The sequence below is a fragment of the Anolis carolinensis genome, chromosome 3 (genome assembly GCF_035594765.1).
Source record: "Anolis carolinensis isolate JA03-04 chromosome 3, rAnoCar3.1.pri, whole genome shotgun sequence".
Lineage (NCBI taxonomy): Eukaryota > Metazoa > Chordata > Lepidosauria > Squamata > Dactyloidae > Anolis > Anolis carolinensis.
This window is the reverse complement of record NC_085843.1, coordinates 287,749,691-287,775,301: the sequence shown is the minus strand read 5'-3', so window position 1 is coordinate 287,775,301 and position 25,611 is coordinate 287,749,691. Positions and strand designations below refer to the sequence as shown.

General features: G+C 44.8%; 2 protein-coding genes across 2 annotated transcripts in view; one reads left to right on the top strand and one right to left on the bottom strand.

Annotated features, from left to right (window-relative positions):
* Nucleotides 1-14,248, top strand: part of LOC100557913 (probable cation-transporting ATPase 13A5) — a 57,446-nt gene extending 43,198 nt beyond the window's left edge. The window contains exons 23-30 of the mRNA XM_062976950.1: nt 2,625-2,734; nt 2,987-3,083; nt 5,163-5,235; nt 8,347-8,521; nt 9,769-9,953; nt 11,503-11,591; nt 11,844-11,924; nt 13,613-14,248. Coding sequence (XP_062833020.1) covers nt 2,625-2,734; nt 2,987-3,083; nt 5,163-5,235; nt 8,347-8,521; nt 9,769-9,953; nt 11,503-11,591; nt 11,844-11,924; nt 13,613-13,813 — 1,011 coding nt within the window. The 3' untranslated portion in view covers nt 13,814-14,248. The remainder of the gene's footprint in view (nt 1-2,624; nt 2,735-2,986; nt 3,084-5,162; nt 5,236-8,346; nt 8,522-9,768; nt 9,954-11,502; nt 11,592-11,843; nt 11,925-13,612) is intronic.
* Nucleotides 14,249-19,582: 5,334 nt separating this feature from the next.
* Nucleotides 19,583-25,611, bottom strand: part of LOC100558109 (probable cation-transporting ATPase 13A5) — a 37,915-nt gene continuing 31,886 nt past the window's right edge. Inside the window, exons 21-24 of the mRNA XM_016997581.2 lie at nt 22,140-22,324; nt 21,114-21,202; nt 20,836-20,916; nt 19,583-20,227 (exon numbers count right to left, since the gene is read on the bottom strand). Coding sequence (XP_016853070.2) covers nt 20,027-20,227; nt 20,836-20,916; nt 21,114-21,202; nt 22,140-22,324 — 556 coding nt within the window. The 3' untranslated portion in view covers nt 19,583-20,026. The remainder of the gene's footprint in view (nt 20,228-20,835; nt 20,917-21,113; nt 21,203-22,139; nt 22,325-25,611) is intronic.

Below are 25,611 nucleotides of genomic sequence, written 5' to 3'. Positions count from 1 at the left end.
GCCTTCTAACCCTTCGTCTAAGTCGTTAATAAAGATGTTGAACAGAACCAGGGCCCAGGACGGAGCCCTGCGGCACTCCACTTGTCACTTCTTTCCATGGTGAAGACGACGCATTGGTGAGCACCCTTTGGGTTCGTTTGCTTAGCCAATTACAGATCCACCTAACTGTAGTTTTGTCCAGCCCACATTTTACTAGTTTCCTTGCCAGAAAGTCGTGGGGGACTTTGTCGAAGGCCTTCCTGAAATCCAGGTACGCGACATCCACAGCATTCCCTGTATCGACCCAACTCGTAACTCTGTCGAAAAAAGAGATCAGATTAGTCTGGCATGACTTGTTTTTGGTAAATCCGTGTTGACTATTAGCAATGACCGCATTTGTTTCTAAGTGTTTGCAGACCACTTCCTTGATGATCTTTTCCAGAATTTTGCCTGGTATTGATGTGAGGCTGACCGGACATTGGTAATTGTTTGGGTCGTTCTTTTTTCCCTTCTTGAAGATAGGGACCACATTCGCCCTCCTCCAATCTGCTGGGACTTCTCCCGTTCTCCAAGAACTCTCGAAGATAATTGCCAGTGGTTCTGAAATAACTTCCGCTAGTTCCTTCAGTACTCTTGGGTGTAGCTGATCTGGCCCTGGGGACTTGAATTCGTTTAGAGAGGTCAGGTGTTCCTGGACAACTTGTTTCCCTATTTGGGGTTGGATTTCCCCCAATCCTTCGTCCATTCCATGTTGCTGAGGTTGAAGATGGCTTTCTTTTTGTGAGAAGACCGAGGCAAAGAAGGCATTAAGTAGTTCTGCCTTTTCCCTGTCCCCTGTCGCCATCACCCCATCTTCTCCTTGCAATGGCCCTATCGCCTCCTTTTTCTAACTTTTTCTACCAACGTAAGCAAAAAAGCCTTTTTTGTTGTTTTTTATGTCCCTGGCAAGCCTGAGCTCATTTTGCGCTTTAGCCTTGCGAACCTTTTCCCTACAGGAGTTGGCTATACGTTTGAATTCTTCTTTGGTGATTTCTCCCCTTTTCCACTTCTTGTGCATGTCACTTTTGAGTTTTAGCTCAGTTAGAAGTTCTTTGGACATCCATTCTGGCTTCTTCGCATGTGCCATATTTTTTTTCTTTGTTGGCACTGTTTGCATTTGCGCCTTGAGTATTTCACTTTTAAAAAATTCCCATCCATCGTTAACTCCCTTGTCTTTTAATATTGGCATCCATGGAATGCTGCTCAGTATTTCCTTCATTTTTTGGAAGTCAGCTCTCTTAAAGTCCAGAATGCGTGTTTGACTTGTCTTAGTTTCAGCCTTCCATTGTATCACAAACTGCAGGAGCACATGGTCACTTGCCCCTAAGGATCCAACGACTTCTACTGTATTGATCAGGTCTTCCACATTTGTTAAGATTAGATCAAGAGTTGCTGATCCCCTTGTTATCTCCTCTACCTTCTGGACCATAAAATTGTCTGCAAGGCAAGTGAGGAATTTGTTGGACTTTGTGCTCTTGGCCGAGTTTGTTTTCCAGCAGATATCAGGATAATTGAAATCGCCCATGACTACTATATCTCTTCTTTGTGCCTGTTTGGTCAGCTGTTGACAAAAGGCTTCATCAAGTCCTTCATCCTGACTCGGAGGTCTGTAGTAGACACCCACGACGAGATCTTTTTGAGTCCCGGTTCCCTTGATTCTTATCCAGATGCTTTCAAGCTGGTTTCCCAGATTACAGTCTTGCATTTCTTCTGCAACGTAACTGTTTTTGACATATAAAGCTACTCCCCCTCCTCTCCCCTTTGTTCTATTTCTGTGAAAGAGGTTATAGCCCTCAATGGCTACTTTCCAGTGATGGGAGTCATCCCACCAGGTTTCAGTGATGCCTATGACATCGTATGTGTGGTGCTGTGCTAGGAGTTGGAGTTCGTCTTGCTTATTTCCCATGCTCTGAGCATTAGTGTAAAGACATGTAAGCCCCTGTGACCTCCCCTTGAGCTGTTTATTTGGGATTATTGTGCTCTCGGTAGTTGGTCCTTGCTGTGTTTGTGCAGCCCTCCGTTTAGCCTTTTGGCAGTTCCCTGTGGTCGTGGGTAATATAGTGTTTGCCAGGCTGTTGTTCCCCTCCCCCAGTGGATCTAGTTTAAAGATCTCTCTATAAGTCAAAGATGACCTGAAGGCACACGACAACAACAAGGTCTATGGACCTTCAAGTCATCTGTTGCCTTCTGCGGGATTTCATAGGGTTTTCTTAGCCAAGAATGACTCAGGGTGCATCTACATTGTAGAATTAATGCATTTTGAAGTCACTAAATTGCCATGGCTCGATGCTGTAGAGCCCTGGGATTTGTAGTCTTACAATGTCTTTAGTCTCATCTGGCAGATAAGGCTGGTGCCTCACCAAACTACAACTCCCAGGATTCCATAGCTGTTAAAGTGGTGGCAAGCCCCATTCATCCTACATTGCAGATAGATAGATGCTCCCTCAGAGGGGATTTTGCCCTGCATGAAATGGGGAACTTCTAGCACATGAGGGATCTCAGTATCCAGAAGATCCGTTCCCATTTTACTTGGATGGGGAGATTGGTGGGAATTCCTCCTCCTCTTGCTGCTGAAATCTTGTGGGCTTGTGCTCCCTCCCCTCCAGGCCTTGAAGATGGCTCACGCGGGGATCTCCCTCTCGGAGCAGGAGGCCTCCGTGGCCTCGCCCTTCACCTCCCAAACCCCCAACATCCAGTGCGTCCCGGAGCTCATCCGGTAAGTTGTGCCTCCTTCCACGCGACACAACAAAGGACTCCCCGTTCCTCCAAAGAGGAGCAAAGACCTCTTGTGCTCCCCTTCTGAGGACATCTTTCTGCACTGGACCTCCTCTCCTGTCATCCAGATGGCCATGTTGGGGATTGCAAGGCAATGGGGGGCTGAGGAGGGTGGCCGAAGGTGTTTCCTCGGTGCCCCTGAACCACCCACTCTCACTGAATGCATCGCAAACACTTGATCTTTCCCTCGCAGGGAAGGCCGGGCATCTCTGGTGTCCTCCTTTGCTGTTTTCAAATACCTGACCATTTATGGGCTGACGCAGTTCATCGGTACAGCCCTGCTTTACTGGGTAAGTTCTTCCTTACGAAGCTGATGTGACTCATAACTGGTATTTTGTTAGTGATGTATCCATGTGTTTAACTTGTGCTATGTGTGTAGGGTGAAGCTGATGTGTCCCACAACTGGTATGTTTACCTCCAGGATGGACTATTGCAATGCACTCTACGTGGGGCTGCGCTTGAAGACGGCCCGGAAACTACAATTAGTCCAAAGTTCAGCAGCCAGACAGTTAACTGAAGCAACTTACAGGGAGTGGTCCACCCCCTTGTTTAAGGAGCTCCATTGGCTGCCGTTTACTTTCTGGTCCCAATTCAAGGTGCAGGTTGTCACCTACAAAGCCCTGTACGGTTCGGGACACGTCTACCTTCGCGACCACCTTTCCCCCTATGACAGTGATGGCCAACCTATGACACGCGTGTCAGCACTGACACGCCTAGCCATTTTTGCTGACACGCTGCCGCATGCAGATTGATTGGATGACTAATGTCTTTTGTGGCCAAATTTGGTGTGATTGGGTCCAGTGGTTTTGTTGTTTACTCCATGGGAATTATGCACATTACACACACATATATACAGTATAGTCTCACTTATCCAACATAAACGGGCCGGTAGAACGTTGGATAAGTGAATATGTTGGATAATAAGGAGGGATTAAGGAAAAGCCTATTAAACATCAAATTAGGTTATGGTTTTACAAATTAAGCACCGAAACATCATGTTATACAACAAATTTGACAGAAAAAGTAGTTCAATACGCAGTAATGCTACGTAGTAATTACTGTATTTACAAATTTAGCACCAAAATATCATAATGTTTTGAAATCATTGACTACAAAAATGCATTGGATAATCCAGAACGTTGGATAAGTGAGACTCTACTGTATATATAATCATTCTATTATTTATTTATTTATTTACAGTATTTATATCCCGCCCTTCTTTCTCACCCCGAAGGGGACTCAGGGCAGATTACAATGAACACATATATGGGAAACATTCAATGCCAACAGACAAACAACATACAGTAGACAGACTCAGAGGCATTTTTACCATTTTTCCAGCTTCACGATTCCGGCCACAGGGGGAGATGTTGCTTCACCGTCCAGTAGTGGCTGTGCTTCCTCATTCCTTTCCTCATGTTTTTCTGGCAGTTTTATGGTGTTGTAAATTAGTTAAATTAGCCTCCCGCATAAAGCGCCCCTAAATTTCCCTAATTGACAGATGCAACTGTCTTTCGGGGCTGCATAGGTCAACAGCAAGCCGGGGCTATTTAATGGTCGGTGGCTTAACCCGACCCGGGCTTCGAACTCATGACCTCTCGGTCAGTAGTGATTTACTGCACCTGGTTACTAGCCAGCTGCGCCACATTATTATTGTAGTATATTATTATATTATTACTATTATATTATTATTATATTATTCATTATTCATGACCACATTGAAACCACAATAGAGAGAAATCAGCGTGGAAACTGCAAGAGGTACCATAGATTGTTGTACACGGAAATAATAGTAGTAAATAGTTTTTGATTTATTAAATACAGTAATATATTACAATTATATATTTTTGTCATTTAAACTATATATATTGCGAAATTATGGTTTTTTCTCTCGAAGTGACACACCACCCAAGTCATGCTAGGTTTTTTGGTGAATTTTGACACACCAAGCGCAAAAGGTTGCCCATCATTGCCCTATGAGCTTGCACGATCTCTCCGATCTTCCGGGGAGGCTCTCCTCTCATTCCCTCCACCATCACAGACTTGGCTTGTTGGAACGAGGGAGAGGGCCTTCTCCGTGGTGGCCCCTCTGGAATTCTCTCCCTAAGGAGATTAGACTGGCACCAACCCTGTCTACCTTTATTAAACAGCTCAAAACATGGTTTTTCAAATGTGCTTTCGAATAATCGATAACATGTTAGGCCCCGCTCAGTGACATGTTGTTTCCTCGCACCTTGTTTTCCCTCCTATCTATCCAAATGCAAGTTATCTCAGGAAATGTTTTGACACTTGTCCTGGACTCTTCCAAGTCTATGATTGTAAAACAGGCCTTCGTGGGACTCCTTCTAATGGTTCTTTTTTGCAAACAGCAACTGCAGATCTTTGGGAACTACCAGTACCTCATCCAAGACGTCTGCATCACCCTCGTGGTCTGCCTCACAAGTAAGCACAGGCCTTGCCCTCTCCTCGCTCTTGTGTAGGCCAGATATTGCAGGCTTTTGGCACACCAAAATTACTTCCTGATTTGGTATTGTATTTTTTATTTGAATTCATTGCATGGTCTCTTGTTTTTTTGATGTTCCCTCCTTGGCATTTGTCGAGTTCTCTTCTCCCAGTTGTGCTGTGAGTCAGTCTTCCACCAGAAAAAGCACCAAGACACACACTGGTAGATTCCAACAGGTTTTATTGTACAGAATAGCAGAACCTTCTCTTTGGCCCATTTATATAGGGGCTCTCACATACCAGAGGGTAATTGAGGTTTTATGGCTGGCCCGTTTTCTGGCTGGCATCTGTTCTTTGTCAGCCGACTGGAGATGTCAAAGATTGGAGATCATGACATCAACATTCATAAAAACATTCTAAAATATAAATGGGCATGTTCAAGTGCAAAAGACTGGGTCTGTCAATTGAGTTCTGGCGTACATAATAATAATTAGCGCTGCTGATTCTTATTCGAAAGCCTGGCCCCCTTATTCGAAAGCCTGGCTTATTCAAAAGCCTGGTTTTAGTCAGTTATTTTAATCCTTGTTAATTTACCGTATATACTCGAATATAAGCCAACCCAAATATAAGCCGAGGCGTCTAATTTTACCACAAAAAACTGGGAAATCATTTACTCAAGTATAAGCCTAGGGTGGGAAATTTCAGAAATAAAAATAGATACCAAAAAATTACATTAATTGAGGCATCAGTAGGTTAAATGTTTTGAATATTTACATCAAGCTCTAATTTAAGATAAGACTTTCTAACTCTGATTAAATCATTATCATCTTCTTCAATGTAAATGTGTGTTGCACCCCAAGGCAGTGAGAGCATTGGAAACCAAACAGAGACCAATAATCATATAATAACTTTATTAAAACAATTATAAATTCAGCAATGAATAAGTGGAAAGGATGAGTGGGCAATAGTCCTTTGTAAAGAGGTATAAATTAGTTCAAAGTGTTGAAGAGAAATGTCCAATATTATTGTACAAAGTCCAGAAAGCGAAACACGCTCAAAACTGTTGGAAAGTTTATTTATTTATTTTTATTTATTATTAGACTTGTATACCGCTACTCCCAGTTTGGCTCGGAGCGGTTTACAGAAATAGATTAAAACAATACACTTAGCTTTAAAATAACAATACAAATAATAAAAACAACAATAAAAACAGATATAGCCCCGAGTTTTTCACCCATTGAAAGCTTGTTGGAAGAGCAAGGTTTTGCAGGCTTTCTGAAAGGCAAGTAGGTCTCGGATAGTTCGAGTTTCAACTGGCAAGTTCTTGAGCAGGGAGAACTACAAAGAAGCAAGACTGTATAACAAGGTCCAACGCCACTAGAAAGTCTTTGATATCAAAGCAGGAAAGAGATGAAGTTAAAACCAAGCTTGATTCAGGAACAAGGCAAGGAAGTGGATTTACTCTGGGTCTACTTGGGAGTTGCGGCTCAGCTTGGCCGCCAGGAACAGGAAACTTGGCTTGGTAGAATCAGGAACTAGAGTCGGTGAACTGTTCTCAGGAAATAGCTACGTTGACATGACGAAGTGTTCACAGTGTAGGACACTTTTATGGAACTTAGATCTGATCACAGCGAAGGGAAGCCAAACTCCCCAGAGGTTCCCAAGGGAATCTTCTATCCATTATCCCCTCGAGATGCCAAGCGGTTACTCCTTCGAAGCCCTTGTTTTTCTGATCTCTGACGATGCAGAAATTCCCTTCTGTTAAAAGATACATTCCCTGGAGAACTCGGAACATCTGGTTCAGCCACGGGAGTAATATTTTCAGCATCTCTCCCAATTAAGGAAGCATCCGAGCTATCAACAGCTGGGAGCTGTAATTGGAAGGAGCTCTGCGGACTAGGAAAAAGTCAGAATAAGCTTCATCCTGGTCAAAGTTCATTTCTGAATCAGGTTCAGAAGCCAAAGGTGGCTGGGGTATGACAATGTGCTTATATATCCTTTTAATAATAATAGAGTAAAATAATACATGTAATAATAGTAATAATAAATACAGAAAAATAATACATGTAAAAATAAATAGAGCAGAATAATAAATGTAATAATAATAATATCAGAGTGAAATAAATAAATAATAATAATAATAATAATAATAATAATAGAGTAAAATAAATGTAATAGTAGCAACAATAATAGAGTACAATAATAAATGTAATAATAATAGAGTAAAATAATAAATGTAATAATACCAATAATAATAGAGGAAAAATAATCAATGTACCATATATTCTTGAATATAAGCTGACCCAAATATAAGCCAACCAGGACCCTCACCCGAGTATAAGCTGAGGGGGGCTTTTTTAGTCCTAAAAAAAGGGCTGAAAAACTAGGCTTGTACTCAAGAATATACAGTAATATACAGGGGCCAGGCTGTGGGGCAGGTTGGTGAGCAGCCTGCTGCAATAAATCACTCTGACCATGAGGTCATGAGTTCGAGGCCAGCCCGTGGCGGGGTGAACACCCATCAATTAAAAATAAAAAAATAGCCCCTGCTCGTTGCTGACCTAGCAACCACCTAGCAACCCGAAAGATAGTTGCATCTATAAAGTAGCAAATAAGGTACCACTTACAAAAGTGGGGAGGCAAATTTAACCAATTTATGACGTTGGAATGAGGAAGTGCGGTCACAGTGGATGATGAAGCAGCTGCTCCCCCCTGTGGCCAGAATCGAACATCCCCTCAAGAGAAGGTTAAATTGCCTCTGTCTATCTCTGTGTCGGTTCTATGCATACATGGGCATTGAATGTTTGCCCTATGTGTGTATAATGTGATCCGCCCTGAGTCCCCTTTGGGGTGAGAAGGGTGGAATATAAACACTGTAAATAAATAAATAAATCATTTAATTTTCCCTGATTAGCTTGAGTGATTTGCAATCTAAACTGCCTGTGGAGTCTGTGGTGGAGTCTCCTTATCTGGAGGTTTTTACACAGAGGCTGGATGGCCATCTTTTGGGAGTGCTTTGATTGCGTCTTCCTGCCTGGCAGAAGGGGGTTGGACTGGATGGCCTCTTGGGCTCTCTTCCAACTCTAGGATTCTCTGCTTCTTCCTTCCTAGTGAGCCTGACGGAGGCCTACCCCAAGCTGGCCCCCTACCGCCCCCCCGGGCGCCTCCTCTCCCCTTCGCTGCTGCTCTCCGTCTTCCTCAACGTCTGCTTCACTCTCGTCGTCCAGATCTTCGCCTTCCTCTTCGTCAGGCAGCAGCCCTGGTACTCCCCGATCCGCAGCCACAGGTCAGTCCTGGCCCTTCTGTAGGGCTTTCCCTGATGGGTAGTGTCACAATTGTTAATGTGGGATTTTTGTATTGATAGAGTTTAAATGCAATTTGTGCCGTGCTTGTATTGCAACTGACTGCATCATCCAGATTGTATCATAATGTGGAAAGAGTTAATTGCCAAGAAGCTATGATGACCTTGATGTGTGGCTGGAACTAGGGAGTACCCAGACACAAGTGTTTGTGCACAACGATTTCATCAGTTCAGTTCAGTTGAGTTCTGTCTGCCTAGAGTTCGAGTCAAGTTCTGTTGGAGAACAGAGCAGTCCTGTGTTCGTCTGTCGTCTGCAAGTCTGTTTGTGTTGATTACTGCTGCATACAGTAAAACTTTGTAAATAGTTTTACCAACGTCTCTGAGTGTCTCTTCGTTCTGCGCTCCACTGCTTCCATCCAACTACTACTGCGCTGCAAATACTCTGACAACAAAGCCAGGGCTCTGCCAATACACCGGCAGAGGTGAACCAAAACAAACACCCAGTTTGTGTCAAACTGTTTAATTAAAGCAACACTTACAGTCTGGTTGTTTTCATAGTCCCAATGTAAAACATAAAGATAGCACTCAACCACAGAATATAAAACAAAATTGATAGCAAACACCAATGCAGGTTCGAGAAAATATTGTAGTCAAAAAGGTCCAGTCCAATAGTCAAACACCAAGAGTTCAATGAGTAAAGTCCAGGGATCAAAAGTCTATACCACTGTTTCCCAAACTTATTTGGCCTGCCGTCCCCTTTCCAGAAAAAATATGACTCAGTGCCCCCTGGAAAGGGGTCGTGGCTTAGAGGGGTGGGCGTGGCTCCTGCTCAAGAGGGTGGGGCTGAGCCTCTCCCCTAGTCCAAGGTGCAGGGGGGGGGAGGGGGAGGGGGAGGTTGGTTGGGCCACAAATGGGTGGCTAGGACTGGGATGGGCGGAGTTACAAGCTCTGAGGCAGCGCTGAGCTTCTATCCCTTTGTAGACGGCCAATTGTCTCACATCAGAAGCAACTTGCAGTATGTTCTCAAGTTGCTTCTGACACGATAAAAAAAGTCTTGGGGAAGAGGCGGGGCATCAATAAAGGCAGGGCTAGTGGGAGGGATGTTCACTCGAGCTCAGTCATATCAAGCCCTGCTTCCCTCTGGCTGGGTGCAAAACACCATCAGCTGAGGGCAAGGCAGAGGCTGGTCAACGAGGGAGAAGTCATCCTTCTTGGGGGCTGTTCTCTTGCAGGGGCTGTCCTTTAGGAAATGAGCCCTTCCTCCTGGGCAATGGGACGGGGAATGCCACTGAGCCAGAGGACACAGTGCTGAGCTACGAAGACACCTCTCTCTGGCCATTAGTGACCATCTACTGCATCATCGTGGCCTTTGTCTTCTCCAAGGGGAAGCCCTTCAGGAAGCCCATCTACACCAACTGTGAGTTCCGGGAAGGGGGGCATCCTCTATCTATCTATCTATCTATCTATCTATCTATCTATCTATCTATCTATCTATCTATCTATCTCTATCCATCCATCCATCCATCCATCCATCCATCCATCCTTCCATCCATCCATCTATCCATCCATCCATCCATCCATCCATCTATCCATCCATCCATCCATCCATCCATCTATTCATCCATCCATCTATCCATCTATCCATCCACCCACCCACCCATTCATCCATCTATCCATCTATCTATCTATATATGTTGTAGCCTGATCAGATTCTGAGTGCTCAGAAGATGAGGAAGGAGATGCTGGGATAGATTCAGAAGGCCCAGAGAAGGATAGAAGTGGCTTGGACAGAGTTGATTTGGAATCTCCTGGCAGTTCCCACGAGACTGGAGAAAGTGATATCAGTTCTCATGAGAACCTGCCAGAAGTGCCGTCTGAGAGAAATGTGGGAGATGAATGTTTGTCCAGATCCAGGCGCTTGGAAATTCAGAGGCAGCACATTCAACAAAGACAGACTCACTTTTCCCAGAGGCTAAGAGATAAGGAGAGGAAAAACAGGTGTGTGAGGAACGATGTCATGGGAGAGACTGATGTCATGGGAAGGAATATTTCAAATACAGTCTCCTTTTATTCTCTTTTTTAGATTTGCTTATTTTTATATGCACTTCTCTAAATAAAGTTTTACTTACTGGATTATCTCGACAGTGAGTGCTGTGTGGTGAAAAGGTGTTTCAGGGCTCTTGTGCAACAATATAGATATAGATATAGATATAGATATATTCCATCCCTTGTCAGCATCTGTCTTTGGTCTCTGGACCAACCTGCCTCTCTTTGTACTCCCAAGCCTTAAATCCTATCCCTTAAAAATAAAGAATTCTGGAGTTGGAAGGGACCCCGAAGGGCCATCCAGTCCAGCCCATTTTGCTTGGCAGGAAGACAGAATTCAAGCCCTCCTGGCAGATGGCAATCTGGTCTCTGTTGAAAGACGTCTAGGGAAGAATTACCCATCAGACAGTCTATATATTCCACTGGAATTGGAAAGGGGCACCCAAGGGCCATCCAGTCCAACCCTTTCTGCCACACAGGAATGCAATCTGAGCCCTCCTAGAAGGTGGCCATCCAGCCTCTTTCCAAACCTCTGGAGAAGGAGAATCCAGTGGATTCCCAGGCAGAATACATTCCACCAGAGTTGGAAGGGACTTCCAAAGGTCATTCAGTCCAACCCATTTCTGCCAGGCAAGATCACACAACACACAGCTCTGTTGGAAAACCTCAAAAGGAAGAGGTTACACCAGATTTCAAGGCAGCAGCAGATTCCTCTGTTGAGCAGCTCTTCGTACTGTTTTTCCAAAAGGTTTAAGTGGAATCTCTTTTCCTGCTGTTTGAAACCACTTATAATCCCAATCCCATCCCCTTCCTTCTCTCCAAGGTCCGCTTGAGATGCCTGTGCCTCGCTTGTTATCCCTGAACGAACCCATCTTTGCAGCTTTAACTGGGACCCTTTTCTCCCTCCTTTGATTCTACAGACATCTTCTCCACCTTCCTCTGCATCCAGCTGGGCCTGAGCCTGTTCCTCTTCTTTGCTGACATCGAGGCCATCTACAAGGGGCTGATGGTGAGTATTCAAGGAACCCGGAAACAGCATGGTCCTTCCAATTGTGCCATGAGCACTTTTTCTCCAGCAAGGCTAAAACCAATGCTCCCTGCTTGGAGCAAAAGGCAGGATTATATTCAGTTGTCCTGAGACAAAACCCTTGACCAGGTGAAATGGCCAACAAGAACGGTCATGCTGGTCCAAAGGGCTGCTAGAGGTCTTTGGAATGAATGGGAATGGACAGCCTGGGGCCCCTTTCTCTTTTTCCCACAGCTGCTCTGCACCCCAACCATCTGGAGGATTTACATCCTGATCATGTTGCTGGTCAAGTTTGGCGTCTCCTACTTTGTGGAGGTGAGTGAGAAATGGCGGCTGGGGCCATTAATGGCTGTGCTTCTCTTGAAGACTGCTGGGAGGGCTGGGATTGAGTCTTCTCCAATGGCAGCAAGGGCTTGGACTGGATGGCCTTTGGGGGGTCCCGACGAACTGTAGAACTCTATGGCCAAAGGATGATACTTTCATGAGAGTGGGGCCCACTGCTGTGGAGGCCAGCCACAGGGGAAACTGAGGCAACGGCAGACAGGGCATCCCATCCCACAAGTGAAGCAGAGTTTGGCATTCCTCTCATTGCTGTCTCCTTTCTCACCTGAAAACAAGATAGCCTTCTTACCTGGACCTTATCTTACGCTGGAAGGACTGAAGTACCCCAATAATTAGGAAGAACAACCAACCTGATTTTCTATTTGGTTGCTATGGATTTTGTTACCTGCCTTCAAGTCATGTCCCAGTCTGAGAGCGTGTGCCCCTTGTTCTTGCTCAACCAGTGGATTTCCATGGCTTAGTGGAGAATTCAAATGTCTGTCTCCCCAGTGTCTAGTATTATCTTTAGTATCATCATTATTATGAACATCATTATTATCCTCCTCCTTCTCATTCGGCTTTTATCTCTGGATTGAGACTTATGTCTTGCTGAGAAAAATGTGAATTCCTTTGCTATATTTCCAAGCACTTTGAATTGTAAGATTGTCCATGAATTCAATGAAATATTTGGGAAGTTTACCCTGGTCTCCTTTCATCTTCTTCACTGATAGTCTGCCCAGTTTAAGTGACGCCACTCCATTCCAGTCTCCTATCAGTATTATATTTTCATAGGGGAATTCCTTAATTTCTATTAAAGGTTTCTGATATAATTCTGGTTTTGCTCTTATAGGGGCACAGATGCCAACTATCAAAAATTTTGGCTCTTGAATATGTATCTCAAGCTCTACATATTGTCCATTATATATTATATAATTATATTATATTAATTATATTATATTAAGTATGTGACCGCTGACATCAGCACTTGGCCAAACTGAATAAATGCATCTGTTCTTTGCCTTCATCCCATCTGTGGATGTTAGGGATTCCTCTTCTTCGGAAAAGGAAGGGGAGCAGGAAAGTGTTCGTGAATCTGAGGGTGAGTTGGAATCTGAGGAGGAGACTTTGCAAGTACCCTCATTTCAGGAGAGGTGAAAGGAAACAGAGCAGAGACGTTGCTCAGCTAGAATAGCTGCCAGAATTGGGAACCACCCTAGCAGCTGTGAGGGGACTCAGGGCTATAAAGCAGAAGCAGGTGCAGCCAGCTCTTGCTGGTAACAAACTAATTCTAATGCCTTTGCTCCCCTGGTGCCTGCTTCGAGTCTGCATCTGGATTTATCGCTGTTTCTTTGTCTGAAGTAAGACTGCTATTTGATTTGGAAGTGTATCAGAGACTAAGAACTGTGTTTGCCATATGACTTCCTTGCTTCCTTTTGCATTATTCCACTTGAGTGTGCGGTACCTTATGTTTTCCTGAAGTAAGGCAGTTTTCATTTACTTACCACAGTGTTTTAAGGCTGTTCTTGAAAGACAAAACAGGGCAGTGTATTATTTGGTTCTTTGGGAGCTTGACATGCCGGGCCCCGAAACTCATGGTTCTTGCAGAGCTGAAATCCCTTGACAGTCCAGTGCTCAGACCATTGTGCCATGCTGCCTGCTTCCCTTCTTCTTTTTCTTTGCAGGATGCCATCTTGCAAAACCACCGCCTCTGGCTCTGGATCAAGGCGCTCTTGCGGTTCCGTTCCTCCAGCAAATACCGGAAGTTGCAGAGGCAGCTGCAGCGGGATCCCTCTTGGCCTCCTTTGAACCAAAGGGACTTTGCCGAGGACAGGAAAGGCGAGGCCTACACCAACCCTGTCTTTGAAAACAGTGAAGGGGACTAGGCAGACGGAGCCTCTCAAGAGGTGGCTGGTGGATCAGGACTGAATAATTTATCTGTACAGGATGTTAATGGAACTTACAATAGAAATACAGATCTGTGGAGAGCACTGTTACAAAGAAGATCCTTGGAAAAGCTGGAAATAAGCAGTGTTGGGGACTTCTGACCTGGAAATGGCATTGTGTGGTCAGCTGTGATGAAGGACTGGCACTGGTCATGGCCCTTGCTGTTGGCTAGCTGGCTACCAACAGGCAAGAATGGCCTTTTTCGCCCACGAGCCCAGTTCCTGTTCCTGGCATCCAAAAAACACAAGAGTGGACCAAGGAAGGACCACCTACCTGCCAGGGCTTGGCCACAGTTTGAATGGTTTAAGTCACTGCCAAAATGGATTGCTAACTTGCACTTTGTGATAATAAAGTTGACTTTATTTTTTCTCTAATTGATTAAATATGTGTTTTAGAATACTCAGAGATATAAGAAAAGTCTAGGTACCAAAACAACTTGGATGAGTCCATGTAGTCTCCTTCCTCCCTATTCTTTCCCTATTCTTTTCCAAAAGAGTCAGAGAATTCTCAAGAGGGAAGAGTCCCCCAAAAGACATCCAATCAAGCCCTCCTGACAGAAGGCCATCCAGCCTCTGTTCAAAACTCTTCAGGAAAGATGTCACTTGAGTTCCAGGTTGCAACCTATTCCACTGTTGACTTCTCAAGAAGTTCTACCTAAATTTTAAGTGGGATCTCTCTTCCTGCCATTTGAATCCATTGCTCGATTGTGTCCTAGTCTCCAAAGCAGCAACTAGCTTGGCCCTCCTCAATGGGACACCCACCCCAATATTTAAACATGGCGATCAAGTCTCTTATCAGCTTTATCTTCTCCAAATTAAGCAAACCCAGTAACTAAAAGGGAACGTGTCCAGAGAAGGGTGAGTTAAATGGCCAAGGGTCTGGAGGCCAAGACCCATGAGGAGCGGCTCAATGGAGCAATGGTTTTGAATGGCAGGAAACAAAACCCCACCTACAATTTAGGAAGAAGTTCTTGAATGTAAGAGCTGTTTGGCACTGGAATATGTTGCTGCCTGGGAATCTAATGGACTCTCCATCTCTGGAGGTTTTGAAGAAGAGACTGGTCATTGGTTGGGAGGGTTTGGATGGTGTCTTTCTGGACTGACGAGATTGGACTGGATGGCCTTTGGGGTCTCTTCTAGCTCTAGGATTCTATGATATATGAGGGGCCTGGTTCACTTGGACTCTGGTAGAGCCTCCTTCTCTGGTGCCTTTAAAACACAGGCTGGATGGCCACCTTTTAGGGTGCTTTGTTTGTGTCTTCCTGTCTGGCAGAAGGGGGTTGGACTGGATGCCCTTTGAGGGTCTCTTCCAACTCTATGATTCTATGATGCTATGAAATGAGGCCAAGCCCTGCATTGGGGAAAGGCCATCTCCATCATCATCCAGTTAGGTGCAATTATCCCCTGTCCTTAACGGGCGGAAACACTAGTTTGCCAAGCCATGGCACTGCTAATGAGGACAGTATTTGAACATCTTGGAAGGCCCAATGGGAGCAATCATCTGTAAAATTGCCAAATGTTGGGAGTACTTTGATTTTATTTTCCTGCATGGCAGAAGGGGTTGGACAGGGTGGCCCTTGGGGGGTTCCTTCCAATTCTATGCATCGATAGATGTTAGGATTTTCAGGAGAGAACCTCCTCTGCAGATTCCCATAGTCTGGGTCTGTCCTTGATCCTGTACTAAAAGGTGGGGAGTTGGCAATGCCCACTGCCTCCTTGCCGTGCATGATGACATGATGGCAACAGTCTTGGAAAGCACTGGCTCCCAAAGTGACCCATTTAAGGTGGAATCAGGTGTCAAGCAGGGATGTGTTATTGCCCCCACCTTATTTTCCATCTTCATCGCTATGACACTTCACCTTGTTGATGGGAAGCTTCCCACCGGAGGGTGGAGGAGCTCCCTGATGATGTGGAACAACTCCAATGGTCTTTTAGTTGCAGACACTATGCGGGCAGTCGTGAAGGTCTTCCTGCCTGCCTGCAAAGCCACGGAGTAGGCCTTAATAGCGGCACTAGACCGTGCTCGGTCAGAGACGTCCTGAGTTTTCACCAGCGGCACTCTAGTCTCCTTCTCGAGCGTTTCATCACTGCCAACTCCTCTGAGAACCAGGGAGCCAAAGTGAGTCTTTGCAACAAGAGGGGACATTTGGGGGTGATTGTGTCAATTGCCCTGGACATCTCGCTATTATAGCGGTCAACCAAGGCATTGACAGGATCATCAGCCTCCATGACAGGAGAAACCCCAAGAGAACTCAGGAATCCATCAGGATCCATAAGTCTCCTGGGGCAGACCATCTTAATGGGTCCACCACCCTTGGGGAGGTTCGAGGAGATGGTGAGTCTTAAACCGATCATGTGGTGGTCAGACCATGACAACGGAAGAATATTTCCATGTTGAGACTTGGATCCTCTCTCCAAGAGAACTCATTATGTCTATGCAAGGATTCCAAGATCTGGGGGAAAATAGCAAAATGCAGAATACTCCTGGTGCCAAGCTGTTCAGAGAAGAGAAATGCCATTGCTGTTATTTGCCTATAGAAATTCTCAATTTTTCTGCCTCACTAAGCATTTTTCCAGTGCTCTTTCCTTGATAGTTCATGTAAACTGATTGAGAAGACATCAACTGGAAATGTCTTCATTGCCTTTCTTGGGGGAAAGGACATCTCTGCTTTTTGCAAAGTGGACCTTAGTTGGGCTAATTGGAAATGTCCTGCTTATTGGCCCAATGGACCCCGTATTTGCAAAGGTTACTTGGGCCACCCAAAGTCCTTCTAATGAATGCCAGGCTGTTCAGTGACCCAAATACTCAGGTGTGGCTTGTTTCAATGGCCAAATTGGGTGAGGTTTCCTCCCAATTCCAGATGTATCTGAGCAAGGTGAGAAAAGGCACAGGAACCTCACACCTACGTTGGCCAAGGTGCTTTTGTGAAATTAGTTTTCTGGTGCTCCAGGGAGCAGGGCACAATGGAGCAAAGGAAAAGCTCCAGGAAAAGAGATTCCATGTGAATATTAAGAAAAGCTTCCTCAAGGCAAGAGCTGTTTCAAAGTTGCCTGGGCATCCACTGCAGTTTCTTTCCTTCTCTGGAGGCCTTTATGCAGGAGCCATGGATACAAACTGAAGGAAAAGAGAGTCTACCTCAACATTAGGAAGAACTTTCTGTCAATCAGAGCTGTTCAACAGAGGTATAATGCTGCTGTTGTTGCCTCAGGGTCCTACACAGTCTTCTTCTCTGGAGGCTTCTTGGCCATCTGTCAGGAGGGTTTGGATGGTGTCCTCCTGGAAGGCAGAAGGAGGTTGGACTGCATGGTCTTTGGCCAAATCATAATAAACCTCTGACTTGTCTTCAACCTGGCAAGTTTGTTTCTCTGTCTTGGCCTATCTGGTTTAGCATATGCTCTCCAGGCACGGACCCTTTAACTGCAGTCCTAGCTGAAATCACTACACTGGTGCCATTCTTATGTCTCTGGATTGTTTTTGTCAAGGTAATGGTTAAATATAGTGAAACGTTTAACTCATTGTTTCAATGTAAGTGTGTGTTTGATTCGGTAAGCAATCCAGTACAGAAGTAGTTAATCACATAGAGCAATGATTTACTGCCTAGAGGGAAAAGGAATGAGACTCCAGCTTTTCCCAAGTAGAAGATAATAGAATCATAGAATCATAGAATAGTAGAGTTGGAAGAGACCTCAAGGGCCATCTAGTCCAACCCCCCGCTAAGAAGCAGGAAATCGCATTCAAAGCACCCCCGACAGATGGCCATCCAGCCTCTGCTTAAAAGCCTCCAAAGAAGGAGCCTCCACCACGGCCCGGGGGAGAGAGTTCCACTGCCGAACAGCCCTCACAGTGAGGAAGTTCTTCCTGATGTTCAGGTGGAATCTCCTTTCCTGTAGTTTGAAGCCATTGTTCCGTGTCCTAGTCTGCAGGGCAGCAGAAAATAAGCTTGCTCCCTCCTCCCTATGACTTCCCCTCACATATTTGTACATGGCTATCATGTCTCCTCTCAGCCTTCTCTTCTGCAGGCTAAACATGCCCAGCTCTTTAAGCCTCTCCTCATAGGGCTTGTTCTCCAGACCCTTAATCATTTTAGTTGCCCTCCTCTGGACGCTTTCCAGCTTGTCAGCATCTCCCTTCATCTGCGGTGCCCAAAACTGGACACAGTATTCCAGGTGTGGTCTGACCAAGGCAGAATAGAGGGGGAGCATGACTTCCCTGGATCTAGACGTTATTCCCCTATTGATGCAGGCCAAAATCCCATTGGCTTTTTTAGCTGCCGCATCACATTGTAGGCTCATGTTTAACTTGTTGTCCACGAGGACTCCAAGATCTTTTTCGCACACACTGCTGTCAAGCCAGGCGTCCCCCATTCTGTATCTTTGATTTCCATTTTTTCTGCCGAAGTGAAGTATCTTGCATTTGTCCCTGTTGAACTTCATTTTGTTAGTTTCGGCCCATCTCTCTAGTCTGTCAAGATCGTTTTGAATTCTGCTCCTGTCTTCTGGAGTGTTAGCTATCCCTCCGAGTTTGGTGTCATCTGCAAACTTGATGATCGTGCCTTCTAACCCTTCGTCTAAGTCGTTAATAAAGATGTTGAACAGAACCGGGCCCAGGACGGAGCCCTGCGGCACTCCACTTGTCACTTCTTTCCATGATGAAGACGACGCATTGGTGAGCACCCTTTGGGTTCGTTCACTTAGCCAATTACAGATCCACCTAACCGTAGTTTTGTCTAGCCCACATTTTACTAGTTTGTTTGCCAGAAGGTCGTGGGGGACTTTGTCGAAGGCCTTACTGAAATCTAGATATGCTACATCCACGGCATTCCCTGTATCGACCCAACTCGTAACTCTATCGAAAAAAGAGATCAGATTAGTCTGGCATGACTTGTTTTTGGTAAATCCGTGTTGACTATTAGCAATGACCGCATTTGTTTCTAAGTGTTTGCAGACCACTTCCTTAATGATCTTTTCCAGAATCTTGCCTGGTATTGATGTGAGGCTGACCGGACGGTAATTGTTTGGGTCGTTCTTTTTTCCCTTCTTGAAGATAGGGACCACATTCGCCCTCCTCCAATCTGCTGGGACTTCTCCTGTTCTCCAAGAACTCTCGAAGATGATTGCCAGTGGTTCTGAAATAACTTCCGCTAGTTCCTTCAATACTCTTGGATGTAGCTGATCTGGCCCTGGGGACTTGAATTCGTTTAGAGTGGCCAGGTGTTCCTGGACAACTTGTTTCCCTATTTGGGGTTGGATTTCCCCCAATCCTTCGTCCATTCCATGTTGCTGAGGTTGAAGATGGCTTTCTTTTTGTGAGAAGACCGAGGCAAAGAAGGCATTAAGCAGTTCTGCCTTTTCCCTATCCCCTGTCACAGAGAATGGAATTTGGGAGGAGTTATTCTTTACTGATAAGAATTCTTGTAGTCGCCATTAATTTTGCTGTAAGAGAAACGTGTCTGAGCAGCTCCGGCTGCTATCTGTGTATTTAGCTGTATAATAAATATTTATTACCGCCAGGATCGGCAGACAGCTATGCAGTCTTATTTCTTCGTGTTACTAGGCAGATGCTGAGTTGCCGAACAGAGGGGAGAATTGAGACAGAAGGCTGTAAGTGTCTCAATCTATCTACCTCACATCCATCGTCCACACATTTGACAGTTTTCTATAACACATATTTACATTTATTACAAAAGGCTAAAAGAAAATCATTTAGAGAAAAAAAACCAAAGTCAACTTTATTATGACCACAAAGTTGAAGTTAGCAGTCTCTTTAGGCCTCTCAGAGGCTTGGACCATTCCAATTGTGGCTAAGCCTTGGCAAGACAGGGCAGAGAGGGATAGTCCTTCCTTGGTCCGCTCCATTCTTGTAGCCCAACTTACATTTCCTGGATGCCAGGAACAAACCCTGGGCTCATGCACACAGTTCCCTGAGCCTGCTGTGCCAAGGAGGCCTTTCTTGCTTGTTGGTAGCCAGCCAACTAGGAAAGAGCCAGGACTAAGGCCCATTCTTCATCACAGCCAACCACACAGCACCATTTTCAACTCAGAAGTTCCCAACGCTGCTTGTTTCCAACTTATCCAAATATCTTCTTTGTAATTGGATCTGTATTACTATTTGGTTCCATTTGCATCCTGGACAGGTAAAGTATTCAGTCCCGACTAGTCCCCTTCACTGTTTTCAAAGACAGGGTTGACGTAGGCCTCGCCTTTCCTGTCCTCGGCAAAGTCCCTTTGGTTCAAAGGAGGCCACGAAGGATCCCTCTGCAGCTGCCTCTGCAACATCCGGTATGTGCTGGAGGAACGGAAGCGGAAGAGCGCCTTGATCCAGAGCCAGAGGCGGTGGTTTTGCAAGATGGCGTCCTGCAAAGAAAAGGAAGAAGGGAAGCAGGCAGCGGTGCACAATGGCCTGAGCACTACGTATGGCTCTGGAGACCAGGGTTTGACCCTCCACTCAACCATGGAAACCCACTGGCTGACCAAAGGCAAGGCACGCTTTCTCACCTTCAACACAATTTGAAGGCAGACAAGGAACAACAACAATAACAGAAAAACCCATCAGGTTGGTCTCCTTCCCTATTGGGGATACTTCAGTCCTTTCAACCCAAGGTGGGATGATCAGGTCCAGTTACTAAGGAAGGCTGCCTTGTTTCCAGGTTAATAAGAAGACAGCAATGAGAGGAATACCAAGGAATGTTTCTCCCAAGCGTTTTGCTGTCATTTGTGGGGTGGAATGTCCCTTCCTCACAATCCCCCTCCTCACTGTCTCTATATTCCTTGGGGATGGTGTCCACCAAAGCAATGGATACCACTCTTGTGAAAGCATCAAACTTTGGCCATAAGGTAACAAAGTTTGGAAGAGACCCCCAAAGGTCATCCAGTCCAGTCCTGTCTTGACATTCTTGAACACTCGATCCAGACCCTTCAGACAGTCTTCAAGCCCAGAATCACAACCCCGGTTCCTCACTTACCTCCACAAAGAAGGAAACGACAAACTTGACCAGCACCATGATCAGGATGTAAATCCTCCAGATAGTTGGGGTGCAGATGAGCTGTGAGGAAAGGGAAAGGCTCTAGTATGGCCACCCTTCCTGGCCACTTCACCCAGTCAAGGGTTTTGCTGAAAGGCAGCAGAGCGTAATCCTGGCTTTTGCTCCAAGCACAGAGCATTGCTTTCAGCCTTGCTCTCATTGGCCAGATCCTGATGCTTCAAGGGCTCACGTGCTGTCCAGGCCCCTTGAATACTCACCATCAGCCCCTTGTAGATGGCCTCGATGTCAGCAAAGAAGAGGAACAGGCTCAGGCCCAGCTGGATGCAGAGGGAGATGGAGAAAATGTCTGCAGAATCAAAGAAAGGAGGAAAGGGTCCCAGTTAAACCCATGGAGACAGCATCTGGACCTGAGTATGGAGACCCAGGAATAGCAAGGAAGGCAAACACATCTCAATGAGACCTTGGAGAGCAGGAATGTCACTGGGATAATTACTAGTTTCAAATGGCAAGCAAAGATATTCCACTGAAACCTTAGGAAAAACTTTCTGGTGGCAAGAAGATGTTCAACAGAAGAATCCACTGCTGCCTTGGAGTCTGGTGGAGTCTTCTCTGGATGTTTTCAGCAGAGACTGCATGGCCATTTGTGGGGAGGGCTTGGATTTTGTATTCCTACATGGCAGGATTCTATTGGACTGGATGGCCTTTATGGGTTTCTTCCAACTCCAGTGGAATATAGACTGCTTGGGAGTCTGGTGAAGTCTCCTTCTCTGTAGGTTTTGAAGACTCCCCAAAGGCCAACGAGTCCAGCCCCACTCTGCCAGGTAGGAGGACACCATCCAAGCCCTACTTCCAGATGACCACCCAAAAGGCAGGACTACGCTCCGTTGCCCTTCAGCAAAACCCTTGACTGGGTGAAGTGGCCAGGAAGGGTGGCCATACTAGAGCCTTTCCCTTTCCTCACAGCTCATCTGCACCCCAACTATCTGGAGGATTTACATCCTGATCATGGTGCTGGTCATGTTTGTAGTTTCCTTTTGTGGAAGTAGGGCTTGGATGGTGTCCTCCTACCTGGCAGAGTGGGGCTGGACTCGTTGGCCTTTGGGGGGTCTCTTAAAATTCTAGAATTCTATGATTCTATGTCTTTAAGGGATGGTGTTGGAGACTGGGCAGTCCAAATAGGGGGAAAGCTGGCCCAGAGGTCAAAGACAGATGCTTACAATATTGGAATATACACCCACACACACATACGCATGCACCACAGATGCCCTCTTCCTGGAACTCACAGTTGGTGTAGATGGGCTTCCTGAAGGGCTTCCCCTTGGAGAAGACAAAGGCCACGATGATGCAGTAGAAGGTGACGATGGCCCAGAGAGAAGTGTCTTCATAGCTCAGCACCATGTCCTCTGGCTCCGTGGCATTCCCTGTCCCGTTGTCTAGGAGGAAGGGCTGGTTTCCCAAGGGGCAGCCCCTGCAAGAGAAGACCCCCAAGAAGGATGGCATCACCCTCATTGACCAGCCCATGCCTCCGCCTTGCTCCCCGCTGATGGCATTCTGCACTTGGCCATCTGCTACCCAAATGTTGTTGGTCATCCAGGCTTTTATGGAACACAATGGGCCAGGGGTCCTCAAACTAAGGCCTGGGGGCCGGATGCGGCCCTCCAAGGTCATTTACCTGGCCCCCGCCCTCATTTATAATATAATATTTTATATCAGTTTTAATAATATATATTGTATATACATATGATATTGATAATAATCAATAATTGATAATAATCAATAATCAATAATTGTTTCGACAGGCTTTTGAGTTCTGTTGTTGATGTTTTAGAAGGTGCTTTTAGGATGTTTTTAAGATGTTTTTAAAGATGTTTTTAAGATGTTTTTTAAATTGTTGATTTTAGCCGGTTCTTGTAAGCCGCTCCGAGCCCTAGGGGAGTGGCGGCATATAAGTTTGAAAAATAAATAAATAAAATAAATAAATAATATTATCATTTTATACAATATAATACTAATAATAATACCATATAATAATATTAATTATATGTTATATATTACATAGAATATTACAGTATAGTGGTATAGTTCAATATAGTAATATATAATGCTAATATTTTGCTATGCTAATAATATAATATATTGTATGTACATACAGCTGCTCTGAGTCCCCTTTGGGGTGAGAAGGGCGGGATATAAATATAGTAAATAAATGTAGTAAATGAATAAATAAATAGTTTTAGACTTAGGCTCACCCAGGGTCTGAAATGACTTAAAGGCACACAACAACAACCCTAATTAACCTGACTATCTCATTGGCCAGAAGCAGGCCCACACTTCCTATTGAAATCCTGATAGGTTTATGTTGGTTAAAATTGTTTTGATTTTTAAATATTGTATTGTTCTTTCATTGTTATTGTTGTTCTGCAATACAAATAAGATATGTGCAGTGTGCATAGGATGTTTTTTTTTCAAATGATAATTCGGCCCCTTAACAGTCTGAAGGATTGTGGACTGGCCCTCTGCTTTAAAAGTTTGAGGACCCCTGCAATGGGCTATAATGCAACATCTGCTCCACATCTGGAAGCATGCTACTCCACATTAAACAACCCCTTTTGCAGTAAAGTAGCATTAAGTGGCATGGATTAGAGAACTGGGTGCCGTTGTGTGATGAGTGTATTGAATGAAATTGTATGATTGGGATCTGGCTAAGGGCCTATTAAGGCCTGGCAAGACCGAAGATGCGATCCTAAAATTAAACCTGAAAACTGCATCATGGAAGAGGTGAAGAATTTGATGAACTTTAGCAAGAAATGTGCTGAATGAGAAAACTGCTGACTTGATGAGACCTGACCTGCAAACTTTTGGGGTAAACAACACATGTTGAAATAGTCAGAGACAATTACTCCTTATGTTAAGGAAGAAAAACAACATCTGTTCTGGAATTGATGGAGCTTCAACAAGTCTTAGCTGAATGACAAGTTGTCAATCAATCAAGAAGAACAACAGCAAAAATTTTTACACAAGGTGACCCTTTCCCCTTTTAAAATTGTGTCAGATTTGCAAGCAATGCAGAATCTGAACATCTGCCACCTTCCAAAGTTGACTGAATGAAGAGGGATGGTGAGTATGGATGATTGAATGAATGGATTAGGAGTGAATATTAGGGTATATGTGATGTTTTGTCTCTCAAGAACAACCTTAAAACAACGGGGTAAGCAAATGAAAATTGCTTTACTTCAGCAAAACATAAAGAACTGCACACTCAGTTGTATAATGCAAAGGAAAACAAATAAATATTAAGGCAAACATAATTCTTAAGTCTGATAAATTCCCAAATCAAGTAGCTGTCTTACTTCAGATAAAGAAACAGCAATAAATCTTTAGGAGCAGTTTCCCAAATACAGACTCGAAGCAGGCACAAGGGGAGCAAAGGCTTAGGTATTAGAGTCAGTTTGTTACCAGCAAAAGCTGGATGCACCTGCTTCTGCTTTATAGCCCTGAGTTCCCCCACAGCTGCTAGGGTGGTTCCCAATTACTTTAGCATTTCTGGCAGCTATTCTAGCTGAACAGCGTCTCTGTTCTGTTTCCCTTCACCTTTCCTGAAATGTGGGTACTTGTAAATTCTCTCCTCGGATTCCAATTCCCCCTCTAATTCCTGAACACTTTCCTGCTCCTCTTCCTCTTCTGACGATGAAGAATCCAACGTGTTTCCCCTTTTTGTCTGTGTAAACAATACAGCTATTATAAACCCAGTACTAGGTCTGTGTGACTGCTTCTTTCTCTGAAAGTGCCTTATTCACTCTGTCCCACTGAAAACAGATTAAAGAACGTTTTAAGGTTAAAAAAGTATTTATGACAGCTGTGCAATTGTAAGGCAGCTTACAAGATAAATATGCAAGTTCTTCAAAACAAAAAATGAAATTAAAACTGAAGTGCCTGTAGGTGTGAAAACAGTGATTGAACTCCCATAAAAGCTCAGAAAACAAGACTCAGTGGAGGATAATATCCCAAGGTCAGCAAACGTGATGCTGCATTGGCTCGGGTCCTTTGGAAGCAGGGGCCAAGCTATGGGACAGAAGATGACACTTAGTGTTGTGACTCAGCTTGAATCTAGGATAGACTCTGATGAGGAAACAGGGGTTCAGGTTCAGAATCTCCCTGAAAGGCCTGTAACTTTGGAAGATGAGGAACAAAGATGGCAAGTTCAGTTTCCCACAGGGAGGGTTGGGGTTGATGACTCTGAAACTACTGAAGCCAGCCAGGTGCAAACTGACTCAGGAAAGGAGGAAGGGAGGATGGAATGTTCTCAGCCTGATAATGAGTATCAGAGAAATAACGAGCAAGCTGATCTTGATGGGATGGGCTCCTTAGATCGAGCGGACTGTTTGGAATTGAGGGTATGGCGTAGTACTAGTATTGCAAACAGGTGGGGGGAGCCAAGAGGGTAAAGAAATGCTTTCATGTTTTGCAAAGAGCGTTAAAAGGGGACGTTTGGGAAAAAGCTGTTGTCAAAGCAACTTTCTTTCACTGGAGAAGCAATCTCTAGTTGAAATTCACAAGCATGTGGACAATTTCAACAAAAAGGAAGAAACCATGAAAATGAACAAAATCTAGCTACCAGTATTAAAAAAACTCAAAAATTAGAACAGTAAATAAGAAGCAACACTCTGAGACATGGGAACTAGGGGCAGTTAACAAAGAATGCCCCAGGCAGAAAGGAGCTAGTAGGTGTAGCCATTCAATGCAAATTAGGGTGAT